General features: G+C 41.0%; 1 protein-coding gene across 3 annotated transcripts; it reads right to left on the bottom strand.

Annotated features, from left to right (window-relative positions):
• Window positions 1–25,164, bottom strand: rereb (arginine-glutamic acid dipeptide (RE) repeats b). Of its 3 annotated transcripts, none has more exons than XM_061932752.2 (17): window positions 25,007–25,164; window positions 24,132–24,180; window positions 20,657–20,781; window positions 16,733–16,832; window positions 16,547–16,645; window positions 16,332–16,412; window positions 16,099–16,252; window positions 15,933–16,019; window positions 15,661–15,854; window positions 15,428–15,571; window positions 13,229–13,363; window positions 12,081–13,156; window positions 9,506–9,698; window positions 8,672–9,368; window positions 8,468–8,608; window positions 939–1,113; window positions 1–867 (listed from the first exon to the last, which is right to left on the bottom strand). In XM_061932752.2, exons 1-17 carry the CDS (start codon window positions 25,030–25,032, stop codon window positions 834–836), a joined length of 3,510 nt encoding a protein of 1,169 aa, XP_061788736.2. In that variant the 5' UTR covers window positions 25,033–25,164; the 3' UTR covers window positions 1–833. The 3 variants fall into 3 exon arrangements, with proteins under 3 accessions (XP_061788736.2, XP_061788735.2, XP_061788737.2); XM_061932751.2 differs by having other exon boundaries at window positions 15,428–15,574; window positions 25,007–25,163; XM_061932753.2 differs by having other exon boundaries at window positions 13,253–13,363; window positions 15,428–15,574; window positions 25,007–25,163.
• Window positions 25,165–25,753: the final 589 nt, after the last annotated feature.

Raw genomic sequence — 25,753 nt, 5'->3', positions numbered from 1 at the left:
TCACTGCGATATATTTATTGAAATAAATATGCAATGGATACATTTTATATGAGGTCACATAAATATCAAATTTCAAGGCAGTGAGTTGTTTTTTTCACAAAATCAATTAAAATATTCAGTTTGTCTCCAATTTTCTTGTTCTGTATCAAACCACAAAATCTTCCTGTGGGGACAGATGATGATCTAATGAATAATTACCATATTATATCATGATATAGTGGTACAATATAAGGTATCCTGTTTAACCAAGGATTACATCTACTGCTAAGAGTACTCATTCATATAGAATATGGTCAACATGTAATATTTACAGGCTCAAAAGGGAGTGAATAAAGCTTAGTTCATACTGTGAAAAGATATCTTGATATATAAAAGTTTAGGATTTAGACAAATATTTAGCAGAGTTAGAGAGTAAAGCCAACCTCTACTATTCTTTTTAAAGTCTAAACACGACGTGATGCCACTTGCTACTCTAGTTTGAGTCATGCGAGGTCGTTAACACTCATTCAAACAGCGGTTTAAATGTCATTCTGTACAAGAAAATCATTTATACACAATCATATATATTTAAGGTCTTGCCAAAGTCTGCTTCCGGATTATAAGAGCTGTGTTTTAGCAAAGTTAATATGAAACTGTTAAACAGCAAGTTGGTTAAAGTCCATCACTTTGAAATCTCACACAGATGCGCGAGATTGGTCATAAAAGTAGAAAGTGAACATCTTGGCCAGACTTAAGCAGTCCTGTTAAGTGCTGAAGGAGGAATGCACAAATATGTTGTAAAATATATCAAAACAAAGATGAAGAGTACTTCATTCGGTGTGAAGTACCGGTTTTCACGACGGCTTGTCGCCTTCTTTTTTCAGACGGCTGTTAAAGAAAAAAAAAAAACATTATTTACTGGATTCCCAGGATGCAAACCTCATAATCTAAGCCCTCACCTGTAGTAATCTTCCTGGCTGGGCAGTGGGCCTCCATGCAGGTGATGCCCATGCAGCCACTGCTGCTCCATGGCCATTCTCTGCAGCTCTGCAGACTGAGCGTGCATGGCCTGCAGCTGGTGTGCAGCTGACATCTGAGGAATTGGACCCTGCAGCTCCCGAGGGTACGCAGCACCTAGGACCGGCAAAAATAATTTGTTGTGTTTTGCGCTTCTCCAAAGTAACGAATGGACTGTAATAAACAATTGTTAAAATTATATTGATGGTGTGGAACTGAAACAATTGAGGCAGAATGGAGTGCACCGCTCGCTGCACCCAGCAGAGGCGCTATTAATATTGCAGTCTAAAAAATGTACATCAGATCAGAAAGGTCAGCAAGGACTCAAACGTTTAGGTCTTTCGCTCACACTAGGCCAAGCGTACAGTGCATCTCAAGCCAATATGTGCTAAAGGGGTTTAACGGTTTTGTAGATACCACGGTATTTCGGTTTCAAAGTCTTTTATAATAGTACCGTGACGGTATCAAACAAAAACTTGGTTTGTATTTTTTTTGTGGTGCTTTAGCCTTTGCCGTGTCTTCAAAATAAACTACATCTCCCAGAATTCTCTGCGCAGAGCGGGACGGCAATTTGGGGGCGTGGAACGGCGTAAGCAGGAAGTGAATGAAGTGTGTTCGGAGTACAAAACCCCAAACCAAATGATTTGCAAACCCTTTTCAACTTATATTCAATTGAATAGACTGCAAAGACAAGATATTTAATGTTCGAACTGAGAAACTTAATTTTGCAAATAATCATTAACTTAGAATTTAATGGCAGCAACACGTTGCAAAAAAGTTGGCACAGGGGCATTTTTACCACTGTGTTACATGGCCTTTCCTTTTAACAACACTCAGTAAATGTTTGGGAACTGAGGGGACCAATTTTTAAAGCTTTTCAGGTAGAATTATTTCCCATTCTTGCTTGATGTACAGCTAAAGTTGTTCAACAGTCCGAGTTCTCCGTTGCGTATTTTACGCTTCATAATGTGCCACACATTTTTAAGGGAGACAGGTCTGGACTACAGCCAGGCCAGTCTAGTACCCGCACTCTTTTACTATAAAGCCACGTGGCTTGGCAATGTCTTGCTGAAATAAGCAGAGGCGTCCATGATAACGTTGCTTGGATGGCAAAATATGTTGCCCCAAAACCTGTTTGTCCCTTTCAGCAATAATGGTGCCTTCACAGATGTGTGAGTTACCCATGCCTTGGGCACTAATACACCCCCATACCATCACAGATGCTGGCTTTTGAACTTTGCGCCTAGAACAATCCGGATGGTTCTTTTCCTCTTTGTTCTGGAGGACATGACGTCCCCAGTTTACAAACACAATTTGAAATGTGTACTCGTCAGACCACAGAACACTTTTCCACTTTGCATCAGTCCATCTTAGATGAACTTGGGCCCAGCTAAGCCGGCGGCGTTTCTGGGTCTTGTTGATAAATGGCTTTTGCTTTGCATAGTAGAGTTTTAACTTGCATTTACAGATGTAGCAATAAACTGCAGTTACTGACAGTGCTTTTCTGAAGTGTTCCTGAGCCCATGTGGTGATATCCTTTACACACTGATGTCGGTTTTTGATGCAGTACCGCCTGAGGGATCAAAGGGCACGGGCTTAGCTGCTTACGTGCAGTGATTTCTCCAGATTCTCTGAACCTTTCGATGATATTACAGACCTTAAATGGTGAAATCTCTAAATTCCTTGCAATAGCTCGTTGAGAAATGTTGTTCTTAAACTGTTCGACAATTTGCTCACGCATTTGTTCACAAAGTGGTGACCCTCGCCCCATCCTTGTTTGTGAATGACTGAGCATTTCATGGAAGCTGCTTTTTTACCCAATCATGGCACCCACCTGTTCCCAATTAGCCTGTTCACCTCCAAATAAGTGTTTGATGAGCATTCCTCAACTTTCTCAGTATTTTTTTCCCACTTCTGCCAGCTTTTTTTAAACATGTTGCAGGCATTTAACTCCAAATGAGCTAATATTTGCAAAAAATTAAGTTTTCCAGTATGAATGTTAAGTATCTTGTCTTTGCAGCCTATTCAATTGAATATAGGTTGAAAAAGATTTGCAAATCATTGTATTCTGTTTTTATTTACGATTTACACAACGTGCCAACTTTACTGTTTTTGGGGTTTGTACATGAGAATAATTACTGTTTTCGGACATTTCATCAAAATCTGTTCAGAACATTTTGAGTTATGTTGCTAACAAACAGACAAACAAACCCTGGCGAAAACATAACCTCTTTGGCAGAGGTAAGAAAGTCTGCGTCCTACAAAGCAAAGCGCATCACTTTCGTCTTGAGCGTTACTAAGGCAACACAGCAAGCCGGTCACATCACAGCGGGCGGACGGAAATCACCCAAAAAATGTACATTGCGGGAAAAACAAGTAACCTGAAAAACTTCTTGATGAATCTTCAATCCATCCATCCATTTTCCACCACTTGTCTCTCTCGGTGTAGAGAGCTGTGCTCGGGCGGCAGGCAATACACACCCTGGACAAGTCGCCAACTAATAAAATGTCACCCAGAAAATATATTTGAAGCCAGCGAAGCCAAACATCAGTTTGTGAGGTATTTACATCAAAAATTAAATTGTTAGTTAACTTTAGAAACAGCATTTTCCACTGTGGAAGTCACTGCTTGTCAGAAAGTAAAAGTTGAAAGACACTTAAGTGAACATTATTGTTTTACACTGGATGGTTTACATTGTCACTTTAAAAGCACTCAACCGTAAGTTTTTTTTTAATATATGCTTGAAACAGTGGATGTTCCTGCACAATTATTTGCACTTAAAAATACATGTTTGTAGTAATAAATATGATTAGAACATTGTAGCATTATGTTTGTTCAATTACAATAAGTGTGATTATCTTAAACATTTCTGCCACTTCATTTTACACATTATGGCATTTTTAAGTCTTAATTTTTTTTACATATACCGCAATAATATTATACCATGGCCTTAATACTGTGATAATATCGACCCATGAGATTTTGATACCGTTACATCCCTAATGTGTGCTCAAGTTTGGCACGGCACAATTGTCATAGAATGACTGTAATGCTGTGCCGTACAAAGTGCGGCGCGGGGGCCATTTTCGGCCAGCAGGTCGTTTTTGTTTCGCCCTCTGCATATTGTAGTAATTAATGAGATATACAATTAGATATTACACTAATTTGCTTTATTACAAACAAAAAGGCTCAAAATAATCAAAAAGTGAAAACCCATGCTCGTTCAAATGCCACTACGATGGTGTGCATGATAAAGACGTGTCTTTTAATTAATGTGGGAAGTTTGCGCGATACAAAAATATCAAGTGATATAAATTCTGCCGACATTAGAGCTTTTGATACTATCGTCATACTGTGATATTGCATGTTGATGACACATTCAAAATACAAATATCGACCGTAACAATTAGGGATGTAACTATATCAAAATCTCATGGAATGTTATTATCATGGTATTAAGGTCAAGGTACAACATTATTGTGGTATGTCCAAAAAAACAAAAAAAGACTTAAAAACGCCATAGTGTGTAAAATAAAGTGGCAGGAATGTTTAGGATAAAACACACTTACTATAATTGAACAAAAACATAATGCTAAAATGTTCTAATCATATTTATGACTACAAACACGTATTTTAAGTGCCAAGAATGATGCAGGAACATCCAGTGTGTCGCTTTCTGAGAAGCAGCGGACAGTGGACATTTTTTTCTATCAGTTTGGACATTGCAGTTTCTCACAAAAGTTAACTTACTTTCTAACTTTTAATAATCTAAATACCTCACAAATTGACGTTTAGCTTGGCGGGCTTCATATTTTCCGGGTGATGGTAACTTATCAAGTACAGTAGCTTCGATGTGCAGCAGGTGATTTTCCGCGGCACTGCACGCTTTGGCCCAGTCTATTTTGGCTTGGAACACTTCAAGGCAAATGGCACTTCGCCACACAGGTTATGTTTAGCAACATAACTCAAACAGTTATTAGGGTTTCACAAAAAACTATCTTATCTATTACAAAAAGAAACATATTTCACTTCCTGCTTTCTCTTTCTTTCCACGCCCCCCACATTGTGGTCCACAGTGTTGGGTTAGTTACTGACAGAGGTGGGTAGTAACGTGCTACATTTACTTTGTTACATCTACTTGAGTAACTTTTGGGATAAATTGTACTTCTAAGAGTAGTTTTAATGCAACATACTTTTACTTGAGTATATTTATAGAGAAGAAACGCTAGTTTTACTCCGCTCCATTTATCTACATTCAGCTCGTTACTCGCTACTGATTTTTATCAATCTGTTAATGCACGCTTTGTTTGTTTTGGTTTGTCAGACAGACCTTCAAAGTAGGATCTATGCATGCCTGCGTTTCACCAATCAAATACAGTCACTGGTGATGTTTGACTCCGTTTCACCAATCAAATGCTGTCACTGGTGACGTTTGACTCCGTTTCACCAATCAAACAGAGCCAGGCGGTCACATGATTAACAAGCTTAAGCTTACATGAATTCAACATCAAATTTGAGGAAGCACATCGCGGTAAGTAACGTTAGTAGATATTTTGGCTTATATTTTAGCTTCCCTGCTATGAATCACTGTCAAATGTACATCGTGTGGGGACATTTATTAACGCACTGCAGCCTCATAGACACACACACACACACACACACACACACACACACACACACACACACACACACACACACACACACACACACACACACACACACACACACACACACACACACGCACACGCACACGCGCACACACACATGCATAGAAACACCAATCAGTGTGTTCCCAGGTACACCTATCAGTTTATGGTTTGCGTAAAGGCTAACTTTTTATTATCCTTAGTAATCTCTGCCTACTGAGCCTATGGTGCTGTTAAGTTATTGTGGCTCAATTTGGCTTAATTTTTTTTATGTTAATGTATTATTATTTAATATATACAGGTATTATTGTTTTAGTTGCTTAAGAGATATTCCTGGCTCATTGCTGTTTTTGTGCATTATTTGTTGCCGTCATCATTAAACGAACAGGTTACTCATCAGTTACTCAGTACTTGAGTAGTTTTTTCACAACATACTTTTTACTTTTACTCAAATAAATATTTGGGTGACTACTCCTTACTTTTACTTGAGTAATAAATCTCTAAAGTAACAGTACTCTTACTTGAGTACAATTTCTGGCTACTCTACCCACCTCTGGTTACTGAAAACCAGTAAAGTAACTCAGTTACTAACTCAGTTACTTACACCAAAAAGTAATGCTTTACTGTTAAAAGTAACTATTTAGTTACTTATATATATATATATATATATATATATATATATATATATATATTTTTTTTTAAACTTTTTTAAAGGCCCCCTTTAATGCCCTTTTAGCCTTCATTTCAGTACTGTTATTGCACTGGAGAATAATACAATCTGTTGATCAACTTGACATGCATTTGCATCACTGAACTCTGCTAAGCAATGTGGTCTACATACAACACACAAAGACAAAGATATGTTTCAAAGGGTCAATTTGTTTCAGGCCAGAACAAATTGACAAAACTATTTTAAATAGCTGCAACATCCATCCATCCATCCATCTTCAACTGCTTATCCGGAATCGGGTCGCGGGGACAACAGCTCCAGCAGAGACCCCCAGACCTCCCTCTCCAGTGCAACATGAGCAACTTCCTTCTGGGGGATCCCGAAGCATTCCCAGGCCAGAGAGGAGATGTAATCCCCCCATCTGGTCCTTGGCCTGCCACGGGGTCTCCTCCCAGTGGGACGTGCAACGAGGACCTCCCTAGGGAGACGCTTGTGAGGCATCTGCACGAGATGCCCGAACCACCTAAGCTGGCTCCTTTCCAAGCGAAGGAGCAGCGGCTCTACTCCGAGTCTCTCTCGGGTGACTGAACTTCTCACCCTATCTCTAAGGGAGATGCCAGCCACCCTTCTGAGGAAACTCATTTCGGCCGCTTGTATCCGCGATCTTATTCTTTCGGTCATGACCCACACTTCATGACCATAGGTGAGAGTAGGAATGTAGATAGCTCGACCGAGAGCTTTGCCTTAGCTGCAAGATAACATACATAAGTAACAAACAGCATAATAACAACATAGCTGTAAACCAAGGAAGGCACACACTACATACACAAAGCCAAACCAGGCGTTTTTTCCTCTCAAGGAATTCTGAAATAAAATCATGTCTGAAGCCCAAACACTACACATATCCCCCAGTTTTAGTTTAGAGATAAGGAAAGATTGGCCTGGACCACTAGCATCCCTCTTTATGTTTGTGATCTTTATAGTCTATACATTTAGAGTGATGTGATAAACAAACACTCTCGAAGTCTAGAATGAAAGAGCAACAGTATATAAGAGAATTGAAAGAGTGTGTGTACCTTCAGTGTGCAGTGCCTCGATAAAATCCAGCCGCTGTTGCTTAGGAGGTGAAGTGTGTCTCTCTTTACTAGCTTCGTCGAAGCATGTTGCTTTTGTAGCTGTTTCAGCAGATTTGAATTGCTAGGATAGGACCTTTGATCCAAGACACAACTTACATTTAACTAAAATGTTCTTTTCTTTGTGGTTGACAAAAGAAAAGTAGTGAGAATATCTCCATGCTAAGAAACACGGCTTCGCCATGTCTTGTTAGTAAACACAGACACGCCCCCTCCCACACACACACACACACACACACACACACACACACACACACACACACACGCCTCTTCCTTGTCGCCTCTTCCGCAGCGCTCCAATAAAAAACACTCAGATCTTCTCAGTTTCTAGCCGATACTACATAAAAAATAACGTAAAATAACGCAGTAACGCATCATGTAATAGCGGTAACTGAGTTACTGAATATAAAAAATAACACGTTAGATGACTATTTACCGGCGAAAGTAATGGCGTTACAGTAACGCGTTAGTCCCAACACTGGTGGTCCCGCACTGTGCAGAGGATTCTGGGAGATGCAGTTTATTTTCAGACCTGCCAAGCAAAAGTGCCAGAAAAAAACTACATTCCCCAAGTTTTGTTTGATACAGTCACACGTCACGGCATTACTGATATGATTTTGTTACATTCCTAACGATACCAAGTATAATATCAGTATATGGTCAATATTACAGTGGCTAGATCGATATTTTATGCAAAAACCAAAGGATTTGAATCAGAGCCAGTAATACAAAATATTTAATTGAAATTGTTACACCGCCATCCTGTGTTTTTGTCTGATTATAATTATTACAAAAAAATTAAATCATTCAATGATCTTAAAAATCAGTATCAGCATTGGTATGACCAATACTGCCCTTGCAACTACTTCCTCTCTGTATTGCGGCAGTTTTCTTGCAAGTAATTAATGATGGCACATCTTGCACATATAAACAATCCACAAAGTCAGGGAAAGTAATACAAGGAAAAATCACAGTACAACTGATCTAGTGTGACTATGTAATAAAAATGCCCATAACATACCAAACAAAGGGTGACGCAGTATCTCGTGATCATGAGGAAGATCAGCGAGCAAAGGGTTTGGGATGGGGCCTCCAGGAAAAGGGAAACGGGCCAGACGTGGTCCAGGTGCCAAAGGGTCCACCAGAGGATGAGGGCTTGAACCTGTGGGAAGAAAGGAAATGAGACCATCTGATGCCAGACTTCTCAAAAATTAATAACCCTCACCTTGACTGAGGGGGTCTTGTTGGTGGAGGTGCAGGTGAGAGTGGATGTGCGAGTGTTGGTGATGATGTGGTGTCACATTGAGCATCTGCAGCCTGCTGGCAGGGTCCTGGGCCACAGAGGCCATCCTCTCTGCGTGGAGCCTCTCCGCAGTGAGGCGCTCGGCGTAGCTCAGTTCCGGACGCAGCTGAGCCCCGGCCAGCATCATCCTCTCTCGCTCCAGATGGTTGAGCCCGGGGTGAAAGGGCGCAAAGTGATGGTGAGGTCCGGGTATGTGGGGCAAAGCCAGGGCCCCATGCCTGGCGAAGTGCTCCATGGGGTTGGCGGATGGGTGTAAGGTTTCCATTTCAGGAGGCTTGACCTCAAAGCCAGGCTTCATCCTCTCGCGGAGCTCTCTCTCGCGGAGGTTCCTCAGCTCCCGCTCTCTTAGGCTGGGCTCGGCGCTGTACAGCCCGGGCATGTGGTAGGCCAGCAGGGGGTCCCCGGGATTCAGGGACACATAAAACGGGTGGTTGCGGTTGGTGGGCGACATGACATGGGGTCGGGCGTATTCACTCAGCGTGCGCAGGGCTGGAGTGTCGGGGCCGATGTAGGGGGGCACAGCAGCAACGGTGGTAGGTGGCTGCTCAAACATGGGGCGTCCGTGAGCTGCCATCTGAGCCTCACTCATGCGGATGTCGTGGGAGGAACTGGAGGCTCTCTGTAAACAAAATGGATAAAGGACACAATAGAGCTTTTATACGGTTTAAATTCTAGCATCAAAGCTAACACGCGTTCAACACACTATTGTGAACAATACTAATAATCAGGGGCCTTTACGAAAGACCGTTTACTTACTGCGTTTCTGTCTGCTTCTCGCTCTCGATCCTTCTCCCGTTCACGCTCTTGCCGAGCGCAGAGTTCCGCCTCTCTCCGAGACTTCTCTATGGCCTCCTCCCTTTTCTTGGCCAGCTTGGAGGAGGAGAGCGGCGTAAAGAACAGATCAGTCCGAGCGCAAGAGTTGTAGCCGCGATCCAGATGCTTAATGAACCTGAAATAAATGTGAGGGTTGTGTTTATTTTAGGCTTTCCTGATGTTCAATAAAACTGTGTCTTAATGGAATCTGGTTTTTGCTGCTTTTGGCATGTATAATTCACGGGACAAGTAGATAGATGGTCCCCTTGCATTTTACGAGCAATTCATCCCATTCTAGCTGCATAAAAGTAATTTATGTGAACAATGACACTACTAATGGCCCTAAATAAATATATACATCCTTCTAATGCAGTGTTTGTTCACCATTGGGCAGGGGCCCATTGTTGGGCCGCAAGTGCCCCCTAAAGGCCGCCAAAACATAAGTATTCAGCTGTTGTCCGTATGTGCCGCAGCGGTACTCAGTAATACACTTTTCCACCACTTGTGGCAGTAATGACAAGCTCAAACAGACAAGTCTAGATCTAAAGTCATAATGAAGTTTCTTAAGCGCAAAAAATATGGCTAACGTGGTGAAGCTATATTCTCATTTGCACTTTAATTTTATTGACAGTTAAGTTAAGAAACATATTCCATCCATCCATTTTCTACCGCTTTGTCCCTTTCGGGGTCGCGGGGGGTGCTGGAGCCTATCTCAGCTGCATTCATTTAGTTTATTTATTTTAGCACAATATTTGTAAGTAAATGTATTTTTGTCAGTTATTTGTAAGTCCCTTCTTATGCAGTATATTTGGTTAGTACTTTTTCCATCCATCCATCCATCCATTTTCTACCGTTTGTCCTTTTCGGATTTTGACCTAAGCCTAAGGTTAATGTGGTAAATAAATATTAGTGATTAACGCATGGTTTCATGTCATTTGACAATGTTTTAAAACTGTAAGTAGGTACAACATTTATTGAATATGATTCAAATCAAAAGTAAGATTACTAATTCAGTGTTAATATTTGAGTGGGTCCTGGGACCCTCTGTAGTGGAAAAGTTGGGCCCTAAGGTCAAAAAGGTTAAGAACCCTTATTCCAAATGTATTCAACTCTTAGGTATCATTAGATTGTGCAGGTGTACTTAATGCTGCATTGAGAGGATACATGCTTGGCTAGTAAAAAGCTTACATGAAGTGCTACACACTTTACATTCAAAGAATGCATACCACCATGTAGGCCTGGGCAGGTAATCAGTAAATCAATTAATTTAACAATAAATGTGTGTGAATACTTTTGGCAGTGGCTTAAAACTGAATGAGAAAGATGAGCCCACCAACACGGATGAACAAGCCAGTATGCTGAATTTGTTGGAAAGTGCAGCAACATCACCAAAAATAAAAGACAACAAAACAAACCACTCCAACCAGTTTTTCCAAATGGGGAAAAACTGCTCTTCAAGATGTTCAATATTTATTTTTTGCATTTAGAGAGTGCATTTTATTTTCATTGTTTATTCTTTATTTACTTATTTAGGATAATTTACCTTACAATTACAATAGTAAAATATACTAATGAGAAATACAAATGTATTGCCTTAAAAAGTGTTACTAGCATGACATTATTGTGCATTCGGATTACCTTAGAGCTTAATTTGGTCTCAAACTATTTCTGATAACATTGTCATTTATCAGCAATAATTTGTGGGACAATCTATCGTTCAGCAGAAGTTAATGGCCCCGGCTTACAACCAGGTGTGTTTCTTGGTTTGGCTACATTTTACGTGCTGTTAGGACTGGGCGGTATGCCGGTATTACGAAATATACTGGTTTATTATACCGCGCTCACTTGACACAAACTCCAGTAGGAGTGTGTGAAGCTTAGCTGTCAACCTTCCCCCTTTTGCCGGGAAATTAAGTATTTTGTCCTCCTTTCCCGATGTCTTCCTAGTCCCGTTTCCCCCTGGATTTTCCTCTAAATGAAAACAGAATACCCAGCAGTACTGTTGCCAGCAATCAGGTCCGTTTGGCTCAAGCCTTGGCAACACTCGGGGCAACACGCGTTCCGGGGACTTTATTTTATATTTTGTTATTTTGTGTTTTTCTCAGGGCATTTAATCTATCGCAACTGGACTGTTTGGTTTGTCTTGAAATACGTTTCGCCTGTCATCTGAGATTACAATGACCTGGATGAATGAGAACATTTATAGACATGTTTTGTGTTTTTGTTATTAGCTGAGGATTTGAGCATAGCTAAAGGTTTGTTTAAAATAAGATATAAGATTATACTTAACTATTCTATTCAAGGCTCAACATTTTTATGTGCATCTATCTATGCATGAAACTTAAACATTTCCAGAAATGTATTCATGTTGAGTATTTGACACGTATATTTGGGTTTGACTTTGTCTAAATTCACTTTCCGGGGAAAAAAAAAAAAAAATCACAAAATATATCGTCTATCAGGATTCAGCCAAAATATATTGAGATATGAGTTTTGGTCCAGTTCATTGGATACGCACCGTGCCGACTGGCTGGCGTGGCTCGCCATGTTGATGACGGTGGGCTCTGGTGAGGGACTGCGAGGCGGAGACTGCGGGCTCACAGCTTCCTCCACCTCATCGAGCGGCTCCTCTTTAATCTGAACTTGTGACGCAACCACTGTGGCACTCGACGACGATCTCAGCGGAACAGACGGGAAGGACGAAGGCTGCAGGCTCGGTACGGGGCCGGCGGAGGACGACACGGTGGAAGCAAGGGGCTGCGAGGCTGCGCCGCATGGATGAGGGGTGCTCACACTCTTTCCAGCCTGCACCTGTGAAATGACCGGAAGCTGGCCAGAAAGCGGCTGCACAGGCAGAGGCTGTGGCATGAGCTGGAGCGGGGGAGGGGGTGCACCTGGAGGATGCTGGTTGGGCAGAGAGTTGAGAGGCTTGAGAGCAGGTGGAGGGGGAAGGTTGGAGGGCATCTGGGGGAAGGGTGGAGCGGACTGGTTTGGTATCTGTTTGTGGGAAGGTGGAATCGGGGTGGTGGGAGGGGGCTTGATTTGGGGCTGAGACTCCCTAAAGAAGGGCGAGGGTCGCTGGGTGGGTGGTGGCTGTGAGGAGCTGACAGCCGGTGGCACCTGAAAGGCAGACGAAAGAGGAGAATCCACTGCTGGCGGAAGAGGTGGTGCACCGCAGAGAGAATGAGGGCTGGGTGCTCGGCGGCTGACTGGGCCTAAATTGGCAGACTCCCCAGGTAGTGCCTGACATGGCTCTGGAGACGGAGGGGATGGGCTTGGAGCAGGGCCAGCAGGGTGGGTGCTTTCAGGTGGAATAACAGCAGCGCCTTGTGCAGGTGGCGCCTGCAGGGGCGCTTGGTCAACCTGCGCGGCTGGCTGAGCAGCAGGCTCCAAAGGGACGGCGCTCGGTTGGGCAGACGAGTCGGAGTCGCTCTCGTTGCCCTGCTGGGGGCTGGAAATGCTGGGGGAGGAGCTGCGGTTGTCCTGATCGATGTCTTTGGTGTCACTGCTGCCGTCGTCCTGAGCACTGCGGCTTTCCGAGGAGCTCTCCTCCTCCACCTCGGCTTCCATCTCAGAACGGGAGTCCTGCGGATCCTGGGGGCAGTGCAAGCTCAATGAGTGACACTGTGACACAGCTCCAGCAGCTACGGGTTCAGGATAACACACCTGCTTTTGTTGCCCGTTTCTCACCTGTGTCTTTGGCCTTTTTGGTTTGACTTTCTCAGGCTCGCCAGGCCGCTGAGGAGGACTCTCCCTGACCCGTTTAATCGTCTTTGGTGTGGCTGCCTCCTCTTTCACTTTCTGTAGACAGAATATTAAGCAATCTGTCAATGTTAGCAGTTGGATGTTTTATCATACATTTATAATTTTGTTAAACTTCTCTGATTACCCATGATAGAGTCTGTGGAAATGTGTGCAGTTTTTTTAACTTTTGTGAAATATATGTGACATTTGCAGAAATATATTTATTTTTAAAACGCTGTACTAAAAAACAACACATTTGTACCTTGCCATGCAAAACATCTTGCGAAAAACCACTGAAATTGAAATTTTTCTAAAGCAAGGCAATCTTTTATGAAAGGATTTAATTTTTGAAAAACGGCATTATAATAATAATACTCAAGTACTCCCTGTGATGTATTTTATGGAACTTTTTTTCCGGTGTAAAAACATGAATATATATTTTTTGACAGTCTTTGCCAAGCTGACATTTGCTTCCTTAGCTAAAATGTGTGAGTGAATTAAAAATGTTAAATGTATTCTGCAGTGTGTCTAAATGACCAGTGACAACATGTTTGAGGTCTAATTCACTGACCTGTGTGCATCAGGCACACGGGGCAAACCTGGATTCAAATGAACCTTTTGAATGAAGATAATTTTCATGTCACATATCAATAGGATGTAGGGCTGGACGATTATGGCAAAAATAATAATCACGATTATTTTGATGGATATTGTAATCACGATTAATAACATGATTATTCAAACATTGGAAAACACTAGTATCTATTGTACCACCAAAACTCAACTTTAAATATGGTTTAAAAAAACTGATATAATTTAGTAACGAATAAACCACAACAAGTAAAATAATAATAATAGTAGTAACAATACATTTACATTAACAATAGCAATAAAAAACAATAAAGTTCATTTGTTTTATTTATTTTGTTTTTAATTCAGTTTTTTACCTTTTACACTTATTTTACCAGCATAAAGTGTGTGCTTTTGTGTCAAATAAAATGTATTAAAATGTTTGTTAATTATTGCAAAAATCCTCACATTTATTGGTGCAATATATCTTTGGACAATTTGGACCAGTATTTTAAGTCAAAGCATAACAATTGTGTTAATGTATCAATAAGTGCTTTAAGTACATTATACTTGTGTAAAGTACTTTTTTGAAACCTATATTTTGTTAGCACAGTCAGACTGGATGTGGCGCACTACGCTATTATTGTGAAGGGAGAAAGTGTGCTGTGCTGTTGTTCACAGCTTGGTGAGTAAAGAGACTATTAGAGGCTGTAAAAAAAAGAAAGCCTCTCAAGTTGCAATTGCTGTTTGAACATTGATCTTACTTCAATGATGTTGTTCACAACAACACAAGCAGATTAGATGTGTTGTGGGTGTATGGATTGTTCTTACTAGAATTTAACTGCGTAGTTTAGTCGCTGTTTGAAGGGACTGTCTCCACATTGTTTAGTTCATGACGTGGCGGTTGAGTGTGTCGAGGGGTCCAGAACACATTATTTCCCAAACCAATGTCCATTCCCCTCACAATGGCAGCATTGCACTTTGATTTATGTAAATTTCCCTGATATTCTGCATTTAACAGTGGATTTCGTTTTATTGGCCAATTATGTGACTCTATCCGCGGTCATGTGAATGCGTAAATCAATTGACTTTACTTTTTTTGTTGAGTTTAGTGATTATTGATACAGCATTTAAATACAAAGTAGTAACCATGGTTGTATCCCAAAATTATAATAGACGTGCTCTGTTTTCATTCATTCGCTCCTCATCCGTTTCACCATTACAAGGTCTGGATTTTGCATGCACGTTGCGCAGCCCATTATTAGTTTTATTTTGACCATTAGATTTCATGATCGTGAGAAGCCATAATCGAATTCAAAATCAAACTTCGACTAATAGTACAGCCCTAATAGAATGGCAAATGTGAGCGTTACGTAATGCTAACCATTACATTACAATCTGAGTGAGTCAGACCTACAATTTCTACCTACAGTATATATTTATAATGTATACATTGTGTAAAATGTCTGTTCAAACATAAGGAGCTTTGTTGTAAATCTGCTTTGCAATAAAAGATCCTTGCAATGAAAACAAATGTGTATGTGTGTTTACCTTGGTGGTCTTCTTGGTGGAGTCATTCTTACTGTCTGCCGTGGACCCTCTCGCTCCACTCTGCGAGTTGTGGCTGCTGGCCTGCTGATCCTCTCTGGTGGGGGAGCCCGTGAGCCTTCTGTGGCCACTTCTTAATGATGACAACTGCTATATGTGCAAAACAGAGCGGTAAAACACAAACCTGTGCGTGTTAGGTTAACTAATGGCCACCGAGGTGGGAGTGTCACTCTTACAGGTGCTCTGCTTCGCCGTGTCCTCATGCCGTGTTTACTGTTCCCCTCCTCTTCCTCCTTGACAGGCTTAAACATGAACGATGCGCCTGAGGACTTGGGTGCTGCCGGCAGACAGCCGTGTTTGTTTTCGTACGTGCGGCAGCTTGTGCATAGCAATGGGTTGTATCTTCCTCCTTGGTGCCAATCCTTGGAACCTATTTATTATAGGCGAAAATAATTTGTAAATATAATGAACAACCCCTACCCTCCTTCCAAAGACAAGTCATACGCACGTGTTGTACCACAGTGGCTGCAGCTCTTCACTTCCTGCTCGCTGTCTTCACTATCCAGGTCCTCTTCGCTGGCTGAACTTGCATCGACTGCAGAGGAAAATGACAACGTATGAGTCAAAGTCCGCAAGTTTCGCATTAGAGACGGCGGCACATACGACAAGCTCACCTGAGTAATTTTGTGACGGGGCGCTCACGGGGGCTACGGCAGAGCGAGTCTTCACTTTGCGTGACGACGGTTGCCTGCGTTGTTGTCGGTAAGCTCGTGTCCCAGCGGCCTCAGGAGTTTTTTTCCAGTGGTAATAGAACGTGATCAGCTCTCCCTGTTGGGGACAGAAACTGCTTTTGAATTGCCTTTTTTCGGCTTCACATAGATTTTACAAAGCAGAAGTATACGCTCACTGTCTTTTTGCTTTGCAGGAAGTCTTTACGAATCCGGAAAAAATTCTTTCCATACTGTCTCAGGCCTCTAATGAAGCGTTTCTAAAAAAAAATGAAAATAAAAATTATATAATCAAAAGTAAATTCTCCATTGCAATTTTCCATTTTGTAAAACGACGCGCATTAGAAGCGACGCTCCATTAACACCCAAACATGAGCGACAGCAATTAACCTACCACGTCATCCTCAGACCAGCACTTCTCAATAAGCTTGGGTAGAGGCTTCTTGACCAGACGCTGCAGAGCTTTCGCGGCATCATAATGACTGGCATGCAACTGGGAGGGGAAAACAGAATAATCTGTCAATTTGCAGTGCAGCTGAAATTCTTGCTGATGATAATGGACACAAAATGACCTCTATACCATGTTAAGAGCATTTAGGGTGGTATCATCCCGAGACGCTGCCAAACACCCATCCTCTGTGGATCCTCCATCGCACATCCCAGCAAAGGCTGCCATGCTCCTGGAGCAACAACAAAATAAGACTTAACACAAGCCCATTTGTCACACATTGCCAATCATCATCCATCCATTTTCTACCGCTTGTCCTTTTTGGGGTTGCGGGGGTGCTGGAGCCTATCCCAGCTCAATTAATCAAAATTAATTTAAATAGCTCTTAATCACAAATGTCTTAAATAAATGTAAATAAAAATCTGTTTACAGCAGAGCCAATGGGAGCTCCATCATTCCGCCCATAAAATCTGATAAATAACCATTCAAAAAGCGCCAACAATACTTAATTTACATTTCGCGACTTGAATATTAACTAAGTATTAGTGTTATTGTTATTATAAGCGCTAACGCAGACAAACTATTTATAGCGGTGCCATGATCACAAGCTTGTGTGCCTATGTTTACATCATCGTGTGGTCTGCTGTTTCCTCGCTTCCCTGGTCCCTGTAAGTTTATTGTAGATCATAAATCATGCCTCTCACCTAAAAAGTAGAAGCCTGAGAATATGATCCGACAAGTTGGGACACTTTGACAGCCATTTAGGACCTGGAATTGTCGAGGACAACATGAAAAGCGCTTGTTCCCCCCACGCCTGCCCACCACACTTATTTGCGAGGATTATGAAACATTTTACATCCAAATGGGAATATATGAACATTCTAGCAGTCTGCATCATAATGACAGCAGACCTTATACAGTAAGTGATGTTGTATTATGTTTGTTGGCTCTCATGAAGTCTGCAGTGACCAGAAATCAGTGATGAAAAAAAAAAGCAAACGTTGTGATGCGTTTTTGAAATTAATGATGTAAGTATATGTGTAATGTAGTAACGAGCACATTTATAATAACATTTAATTTGTACGTATTTTGATCATTTTATGCTTAAAATGATCAAAATACGTAAATATGAAATGTTATTGGGGTTTTATATACATGGTGTAAGTATATGTGTAATGTAGTAACGAGCACATTTATAATAACATTTAATATTTACGTATTTTGATCATTTTATGCTTAAAATGATCATGATGTAAGTATATGTGTAATGTAGTAGCGAGCACATTTATAATAACATGTAAAAATGTTATTATAAATGTGCCCGTTACTACATTACACATATACTTACATCATGTATATAAAACCCTAATACATGTGTTTGGATGTTTTTTTAGGGGCTCTGTAGGCAGAATTGAACAGCTCCCATTGGCTCCATTGTAAGCAGACTTTTGATCGAATTTATTTAATATTTAGAATGCATTAAAAAAAATCCATCCGTCATAATCTTTTTCATAATAATCGAGAACAGGCAAAATTCCAAAAAAAGGGCAGTTCCCCTTAAAATTAATAGATAATGAGGGAGCCCATTCAATCAGGAAGGCAACAGATAGTCATGGGGTACAATTGCAATATCCATGACTTTCTGGATTATTTTACATTTTATTTGGAGTCGTTATGAGCATTTATTTTGCACAAGATTGGCCAAGATATAAGATGAACCCTCTTTTTCATGGCACGGTTTTATTTCATCCATTTTCTATACCAATTATCTTTACTAACTGGGTCACACATAAGCTGGAGTCTATTCTGGCTGAAAGGCAGGGTACATGCTTACCTTTCAATCACATTTTCCCAGCTGGTCTTGTGTGTGCGTGTGCGTGTGTGTGTGTGTGTAAGTGACTGGAAGATAAACGCTGACTCCCTTGCAGAAGAGTTGTTTGGCGCCATCAGTTGGTTTGCATACATTAATCTATAGACTCTGAATATAAGACAACTTGTCTTTTACAGACTATATAATTTGATACGTACTCTTGGCACTTTATGCTTCAAATTTTGTGGCCTCACTTTATCATGATTATTTTTAATTTTTTTTGGCCTAAATTCACTCTTAAATTAGGTTTTATGTGTGTCTTGTATGTATTAAAGTACAGTGTTTGTCTTATTTTTCATTACTATATTGCGGCAATCACAATAGACAATCAACAAGCCAGACTTCCGTTTTCGGGTTAAGGGGAGCTTGTGTTGCCATGCCAATGGAGCCATTCTTTAGATATCTGTGTTTCATGTTAAGTGGAGAGTCAAACTGTTAATGCACTTAATTGACCCCTGCCTCATTAATATTGGTGAGCCTTTGACATGAACGATGACAACCGACAACAGCGGGAACAACACACTTGCGCCACTTAATGCTAGCGACACGCTTAATGTCAATGGCATCTTCGCCACGACAATTAAGTTGACTAACATTTGGTTTCAGCACATCAAGTCCAGTAAAGCCCAGTTTTAACTTAAAGGAATGACAAAGTATTTTCACATAGTGGCCAAGTTGGAAGCCTCGACAACGGCCAGAGAAATTACGCTTGGAAGATCTTCCAGCTGCCGGCAAGTAGAATGCACACATGGCTACTATATTGGCCTAAGCGAGTGTAAAGGTGACTACTGTGTATGGGTGTTATTTTGTGCCAAGAGGGCTCTAATAATGCTAAAAAAAAACATAATTGGAAGGTTGTTAACAGGTTTGTATGCTCTAACTATGAACATATTTGTTCTGTTAATAAGAATCCAACTTTGTGAAATGTATTTTACCACATTCAGTCCCATGATCAATTAGATGCGATAAACGAGGGATTACTGTAATATGATACATTTGATTTCACCTGAAAAACAACACTTTATCTGTCCCACAATGGGAAAAAATGTTACATCTCAAAAACATTTGTATCGGTACTTTGCTATGAGGCACTACAGTACCAATTTTTAAACTAGGGCTGCACTCACACTGGGCCCTCGGAACCATGCTGGGCTTGGACTTGATAAAATGGAATTGTATTTATAGTAAGGGGTAGGCACGTCTATTGTTAGGATTTTAACGATATTAATATCGATATTCCTTATTGATACCGTATTCATTGGTGAGCTTATTGGTACTTTACCTAATTTGTGTAAATAAAGATGTGAAAATGTTTGTTTTTTTATTAGCAGTTTATTAGCACAAGCGGTTGTACAGCAGCAACATCATATAACATCTCACATCAGGGAAGTATTTTATCAACACCTGCTTTTTAAGTCTTAAACAATTAAACTATGTTTGCAGTGCAAGGTGCAATGCAGTTATGTCATCATCTTGTAAAGACACAGATCCATCACTGTGTTTTTATTAATTACAATTACACTCAGTATATGTATCCATCCATCCATTTTCTACTGCTTGTCCCTATTGTGAAATTAGTAACAAATTAATAAATAATAAACTAAAATAATATTTATGTATGGCATTCATGTGCAGAGCACAGACCTTATACATTATATATTATATTAAATGTATAATAAATAAAAACACCTGGTGATTATTTACATGTTTCCCTTTTTGAGTTAATTACTATTGGCCTGTGTATTTTGCATCCTAGCGATCCAGTAATCCATGTGGTGTTGCTTCCTTATTTGTGATTGTTCCCAGCTGATAATCATCTATCTTTGTCATCTTTTTTTGTGTGTAGTAGCTGCACTTTAACTGAATGTGATAACACGTCATAATTACGACAGTCAGCTGGATAAAAAACAAAAAAAACTAATAGCCGTATCATGAGTCCAAAATCTTAACAGTCTTCCTGGAATGACCCAATTAGGAACCTGTACCAAAAAATACCAGTACTCGGGGGCACTTGCTGGATCAGAGTTAAAGCCCAAAGGCAAAAAAAAAATCAACATACTCTAGCTTTCAGCCCTGCCGTCACTGAAAATAAACTTGTAAACTTTTTGTACACAAACACATCAAGACAGACTCTCTTAAGACTGCCAAAGTTGCTATCAATCGATGTGCAGATCAGTGTCACTGACCTGGCCGCTCTCAGGTACATGAGAAGGTCGCAGTCATTGACGCCAGGCGTCCACATCAACTCCTCGCTGTCCATCGAATTCTGGGAAGTTGGCGCGGGACGAGGCTGTAGCTCAGGAAGCTTTGCCTTGCAAGACATCAACAAGAAACATTTGAATAATCTAGTTCAATCTGAGCTGTGGACAGATTTTCTATACCCGTACATTAGTAGAACATATAATGCGTTATTAAGGGTTTCTTTGTGTTGCCAACTAGGCGACTTTGTTGCTATATTTGGTGAATAATCAGAACCTTTTTTTTTTTTTTTAAGCTAGTGAAGACACTTTTGGTGACTTTGATATCAAAGCAGGTATTGCGCTCCTCAACGAGCAGCAAGTACTACTGAAAGCCCTGACAGGTAGGAATGGGCACCGAATCCCAGTTCAATAATGACACCAGTGTCAACATAAACAGTAGTAACCAGATTGGAAAAAAAAAAGTAGCTATCAGTGCCTCATTTCTGTGCTAAATGAATGCACACTTAGCAACCTGTAACATCTTATTGCAACTTGGTGGTGATAACGTACAAGTAACGTCTTGTAAATAATGTAGCATCCCAACAAATCAAAAGCACACAGAGTCTGACACTCTTTATAAACTTTATTGCCGACCTTAACACGCTAACAGCAGCCCTCGTAACACCGCTAGCCAGTAATTACAACAACACCGCGCTTCCTAATATGCACCAATGTTGGTTGTACTGCTGCAATAATTATGACAATTTTATTTCATTTAATGCATTACTTAGTTACCATTTCATTTATATCACTGAAGTGTTTAAATGACTAGTTCAACTTGAATGTCACAAAATTCCATTAAAATAAAACAAAATTGTTTTTCTTTTTACGAAAATGTGAATGTCTTCCATTTTAAAATAACAGTTCAGACACTGTTTAAGCACCAGGACCATTTTTAAAGTACGGATTTGGTACTAGTATTGGTTAAAATGTGAACGATACCCATCCCTACTCACACTGTCTTGTGTCTTTAAAATCCAACAAAAAGAATCGACAGAACAAAGTTCCTTTGTACTTCAAAATTCATTTGTTTTGCCTTTTATGGTTTAAACTCACTTTTTGCAGCTGTGTCAAGCTTAATTATGAAAATTCCACATCTACACATTTCCCTGCAACCACCCACACTACTGTCACAAATAGATTGCAGTCTTGTGGGAAACACTGAACACAGAATATCACCAAAGTGAGTAGACATTTTAGCAACCCTCTTTAGAACGGTTTATCTTCTCAAAGGGACAATCTGATAGAAATGAAACTTTCACATAGTTTAGAGTCGCCAGTATAGATTTACTGTGCACTCAAAATGAATCAACACAACCATTAAGTCATCATAATAATCCCCTCAGTTCCCCCCACCAAAACGGATTAACTCGCTGGAATATAAACACAATATAACATACATCCATAAACGTGGATGCATATGCAAAAGCGCAATATATTTATCTGTACAGTAATCTATTTATTTATATCTGCACCTTATTGCTCTTTTATTCTGCACTACAAAGAGCTAATGCAACACAATTTTGTTATTATCTGTACTGTAAAGTTCAAATTTGAATGACAATAAAAGGAAGTCTAAGTCTAGTCTAAGGCCCCATTTACACTAAGCCGGAAAAGGTTATCCAGGGTAAATCACACCTAACCTTATCCGTGTCCACACACAACAATGCCGCCGTTTAAGACCCCCCTCCGTCCGCAGGCGCAACGCGACCGAGAACGTATGCGCGGAAAATGCGCAAGTTCTTAAATGTAACTTATCGGAACAATATCCAGTGTTGTGGTATTTCAATTAACTGCAATCCAGTGTGCTGTAGGGACCTATTGTAGTGAATCACACCTGAGCCATCGTAAATAAATCAAATCTTTATTAGACACGTAAACAATGTGATAAAGAACATTTAACATTATTTTAGGGATCTACATACGTGGTCAGGACACTCCCCACTCTTTTGCCTTCACCTTCATCGTCCATTCGTTTTTGGTGACTTTATATACTCTGGACCGAGACCTCGAGTCCGCAACATACATGGCGGACAATAACTGATACAGTCTGCTTTGCCAGTCCAAATGCATTCGCCGTTTTCCTTGACGGCATGGTAATACAAAGCACACGCTATCTTTTTTAACACATCCACGGGAGCTCGCATTCTCGTTGACTCTCCTTCGACAAATGGACAAAGCTTTTTGCTAAGTAGCATCACAGCTGACCCGGACATCGGAAAGTTCTCTTGCCGTCTAAGAAGTGTCGTATCCCAAATAGCTACAATCGCTTTCTCTTAAGGTATTCATGTGTGATTTCCACAAGCGTCTGTGCAGACGGAAGGAGAAACACGGGCACGTCTGGATGACTCGCCTTCATATTTCCAGTGGTTGGCTCCGAGCTTTATTACGAAGCTGGCTGTGGCGTGTTCTTTCTGGCGACACTTCCTGTGTGGGCGGGGTCTTTCTGGCGCCACTTCCTCTCCAAACTCACTTTGTAAACGATCAACGAGTCCATACAAAGCTAAGTGTCGGAGATTCAAGAATTACACGGCTTACTTACCCGTATAAAAAAATTGTCCGAGGAGGGGGACCTTAAACGCTGGTTTAGTGTGGCTGAAACGGGGCTTAGGCTAAATAATTATTCGTTTAAGGGGTTAAACGACTTAGTGTAGACCTGGCCTTATTCTAAAGTGTTCAGTGTCCAGTGTTCTGTACTACATCGTAGTGTGCTGGGGGGGCAGTACATCTAAGAAGGACAGCTCCAGACTGGAGAAACTGATCAGGCGGGCCGGTTCTACGATCGGAATAAAACTGGACTCACTGGTGACGGTGGCAGAAAAGAGGACCGTGGAAAAACTAGTGAGCATCCTGGATGATTCCAGTCACCCTCTGCATACCGTTATCAGTAGCCAGAGGAGCCTGTTCGGTCCTAAACTGCTTCATCCCAAGTGCAGGACTAATAGACTCAAAAACTCCTTTGTCCCACACGCCATTAGACTGTACAACTCCTCTCTGGGGGTGAGGGGGGGTACTAGGATGAAAAACAATAACAGTGCAATACCTTTTCATAACATGGTCACTACTGTCTAGTTTCTCTTGTTATATTCTTATTTTACTGTTATATTTGTATTCTCATTGTTGCTTTTTATTTTTATTCTATTGTAATATTTTTCTATTTTGTTTCCATTTATACCCCCATTATTTACTTTTTAAATTTGATCTCAATTCTGTACACTGCTGCTGGAATTTTAATTTTCCTGAGGGAACTCTCCTGAAGGAATCAATAAAGTACTATATATCTATCTAAAGTGGCAACACAAGTGCAGCTAGTTTTGCCTCTTAAGGAATTGTTGAAATGTTGAATTCAATACTTCTTTCAAGTGTGTCCAATATTGTATAATCAGTATGTTCAATGTTTTTCTTCCATCACTGTGTGTACCTGGTGACTTGGCCCCACTCTTATCTCTCCTTGAGTGCTGTTCAAGCTCCTACAAATGTAAAAAGGCATGACAGTAATTCAATTTTCTTTGCAGTGATAAGTCATCACAGTGTCACAGTGATTAAGAACAAGTGGAAATCAAGGCAGCGTTGATGGGCTGTGAATTAACAGGCGATTAGGCACACGCACGCACACAAGCAGTCTCATCTGATAATCTCTGCTCCATCTACTCAGTGCTCTCGTTAACACCGAGCCCCGCCCACCCGTCAACGTGTCGTCCAATCAAAGCCCGCGACCAGCCATGTTTCCTGACATGAAGCCAGTGAAATACGACGCCAGCGGACGCGGAGGCCTGTCAATCAATCACACGCCGTTCACTCTTGCAGTCACCATTACAGTAACAGTGCGTGCTTCGAAACACGTCCGAGAGGTTTGACAGGGAATTCAAAAACAGTCCAGCGGGTGCTCGATGTAGCTCACCGCCGTTAGCATGCACGTAACATGTCATATGTGCTCATGGTTATGGCGAAACATTGTAAATACACACAGCCTTGACTGCGAATAGCGTTTTATTCGCGAAACATGTCCGCAAACCAACACGCCACACCATATAGGCTACGTATATTTAAAAGACGTAACTCCATGCGCTGCGTTGCCGACATTTGCGTCTTGTCAAAAGGCGAAAACGACCGCGCTAGCTAAGCTAGTCCGCTAACAAGATCAGTGACATTAGCTTGCTGTTTGGCTAGCTTGTTCGCCACAACTTCGTGACCACTGACACGCCGCGTGCACCGCGGAGCCTCGCCGACGCAACACGGCCGTGAAATGCACGCGAACGGGTTCGGGGGAGAAAAAAACAACCACAAAGCAATTACCTTCGAGGGCTGAACAGGTCGTCCATGTCGAGGGGATGTTTGGCTGTGGCTTGTTGACACTACGCAGCTCAGCGGGCGACACACACATGCACACGCACGCGCACGCACGCACGTACACACTACACTAACTATGCCAATCCCCTATTACATGGCCATTCAAAATGGAGGCGCTGTAGCGGAGGGAGTTTGTTTCTCTCTACCCCCCCCAGTGCAATCACACTGCTGCCTTCAAACTTGCCAAGTTTACACAAACCGAAACCTCACAGCAGCTATGCTTGCATCGCAAATAATTGAATAAATACAAATTTAAGCGTTATTACATTATACGTCGATTACTTAAAATTATGTATGGATATAATATATTGTGCATGGACATAATCTACTGTATTGCAACAACTTGCAGATTGATAGAGTCAAAGCACACTACATAACAATTGATATTGGGGTGTCCAAAGTGCGGCCCGGGGACCATCTTTGGCTCAATTATTTGCCTTTCCAAAAACAGGTCATCTGATTTCCCAATATTCAAATGCATTGACAATTTTGTAATATCATGAGGCATATTCATATACATTTATTTTAATATATTATACGAAGGTCCTGTGTTATAAAAGTATAAAAGTTTGACTCAGATTTTAAATTCGAAAAACAAATCAGCAGCGTCATTCAAAAAAGCTTTTATCAATTACGCCAAATAGCGAAAGTGAAACCGCTTCTATCAAGACATGATCTTGAGAAATTAATCCA

Source organism: Nerophis lumbriciformis, linkage group LG38 (assembly GCF_033978685.3).
Source record: "Nerophis lumbriciformis linkage group LG38, RoL_Nlum_v2.1, whole genome shotgun sequence".
In the NCBI taxonomy this organism is placed as follows: domain Eukaryota; kingdom Metazoa; phylum Chordata; class Actinopteri; order Syngnathiformes; family Syngnathidae; genus Nerophis; species Nerophis lumbriciformis.
The sequence above is the reverse complement of the archived record's forward strand: the minus strand, read 5'-3'. Positions and strand labels throughout refer to the sequence as shown.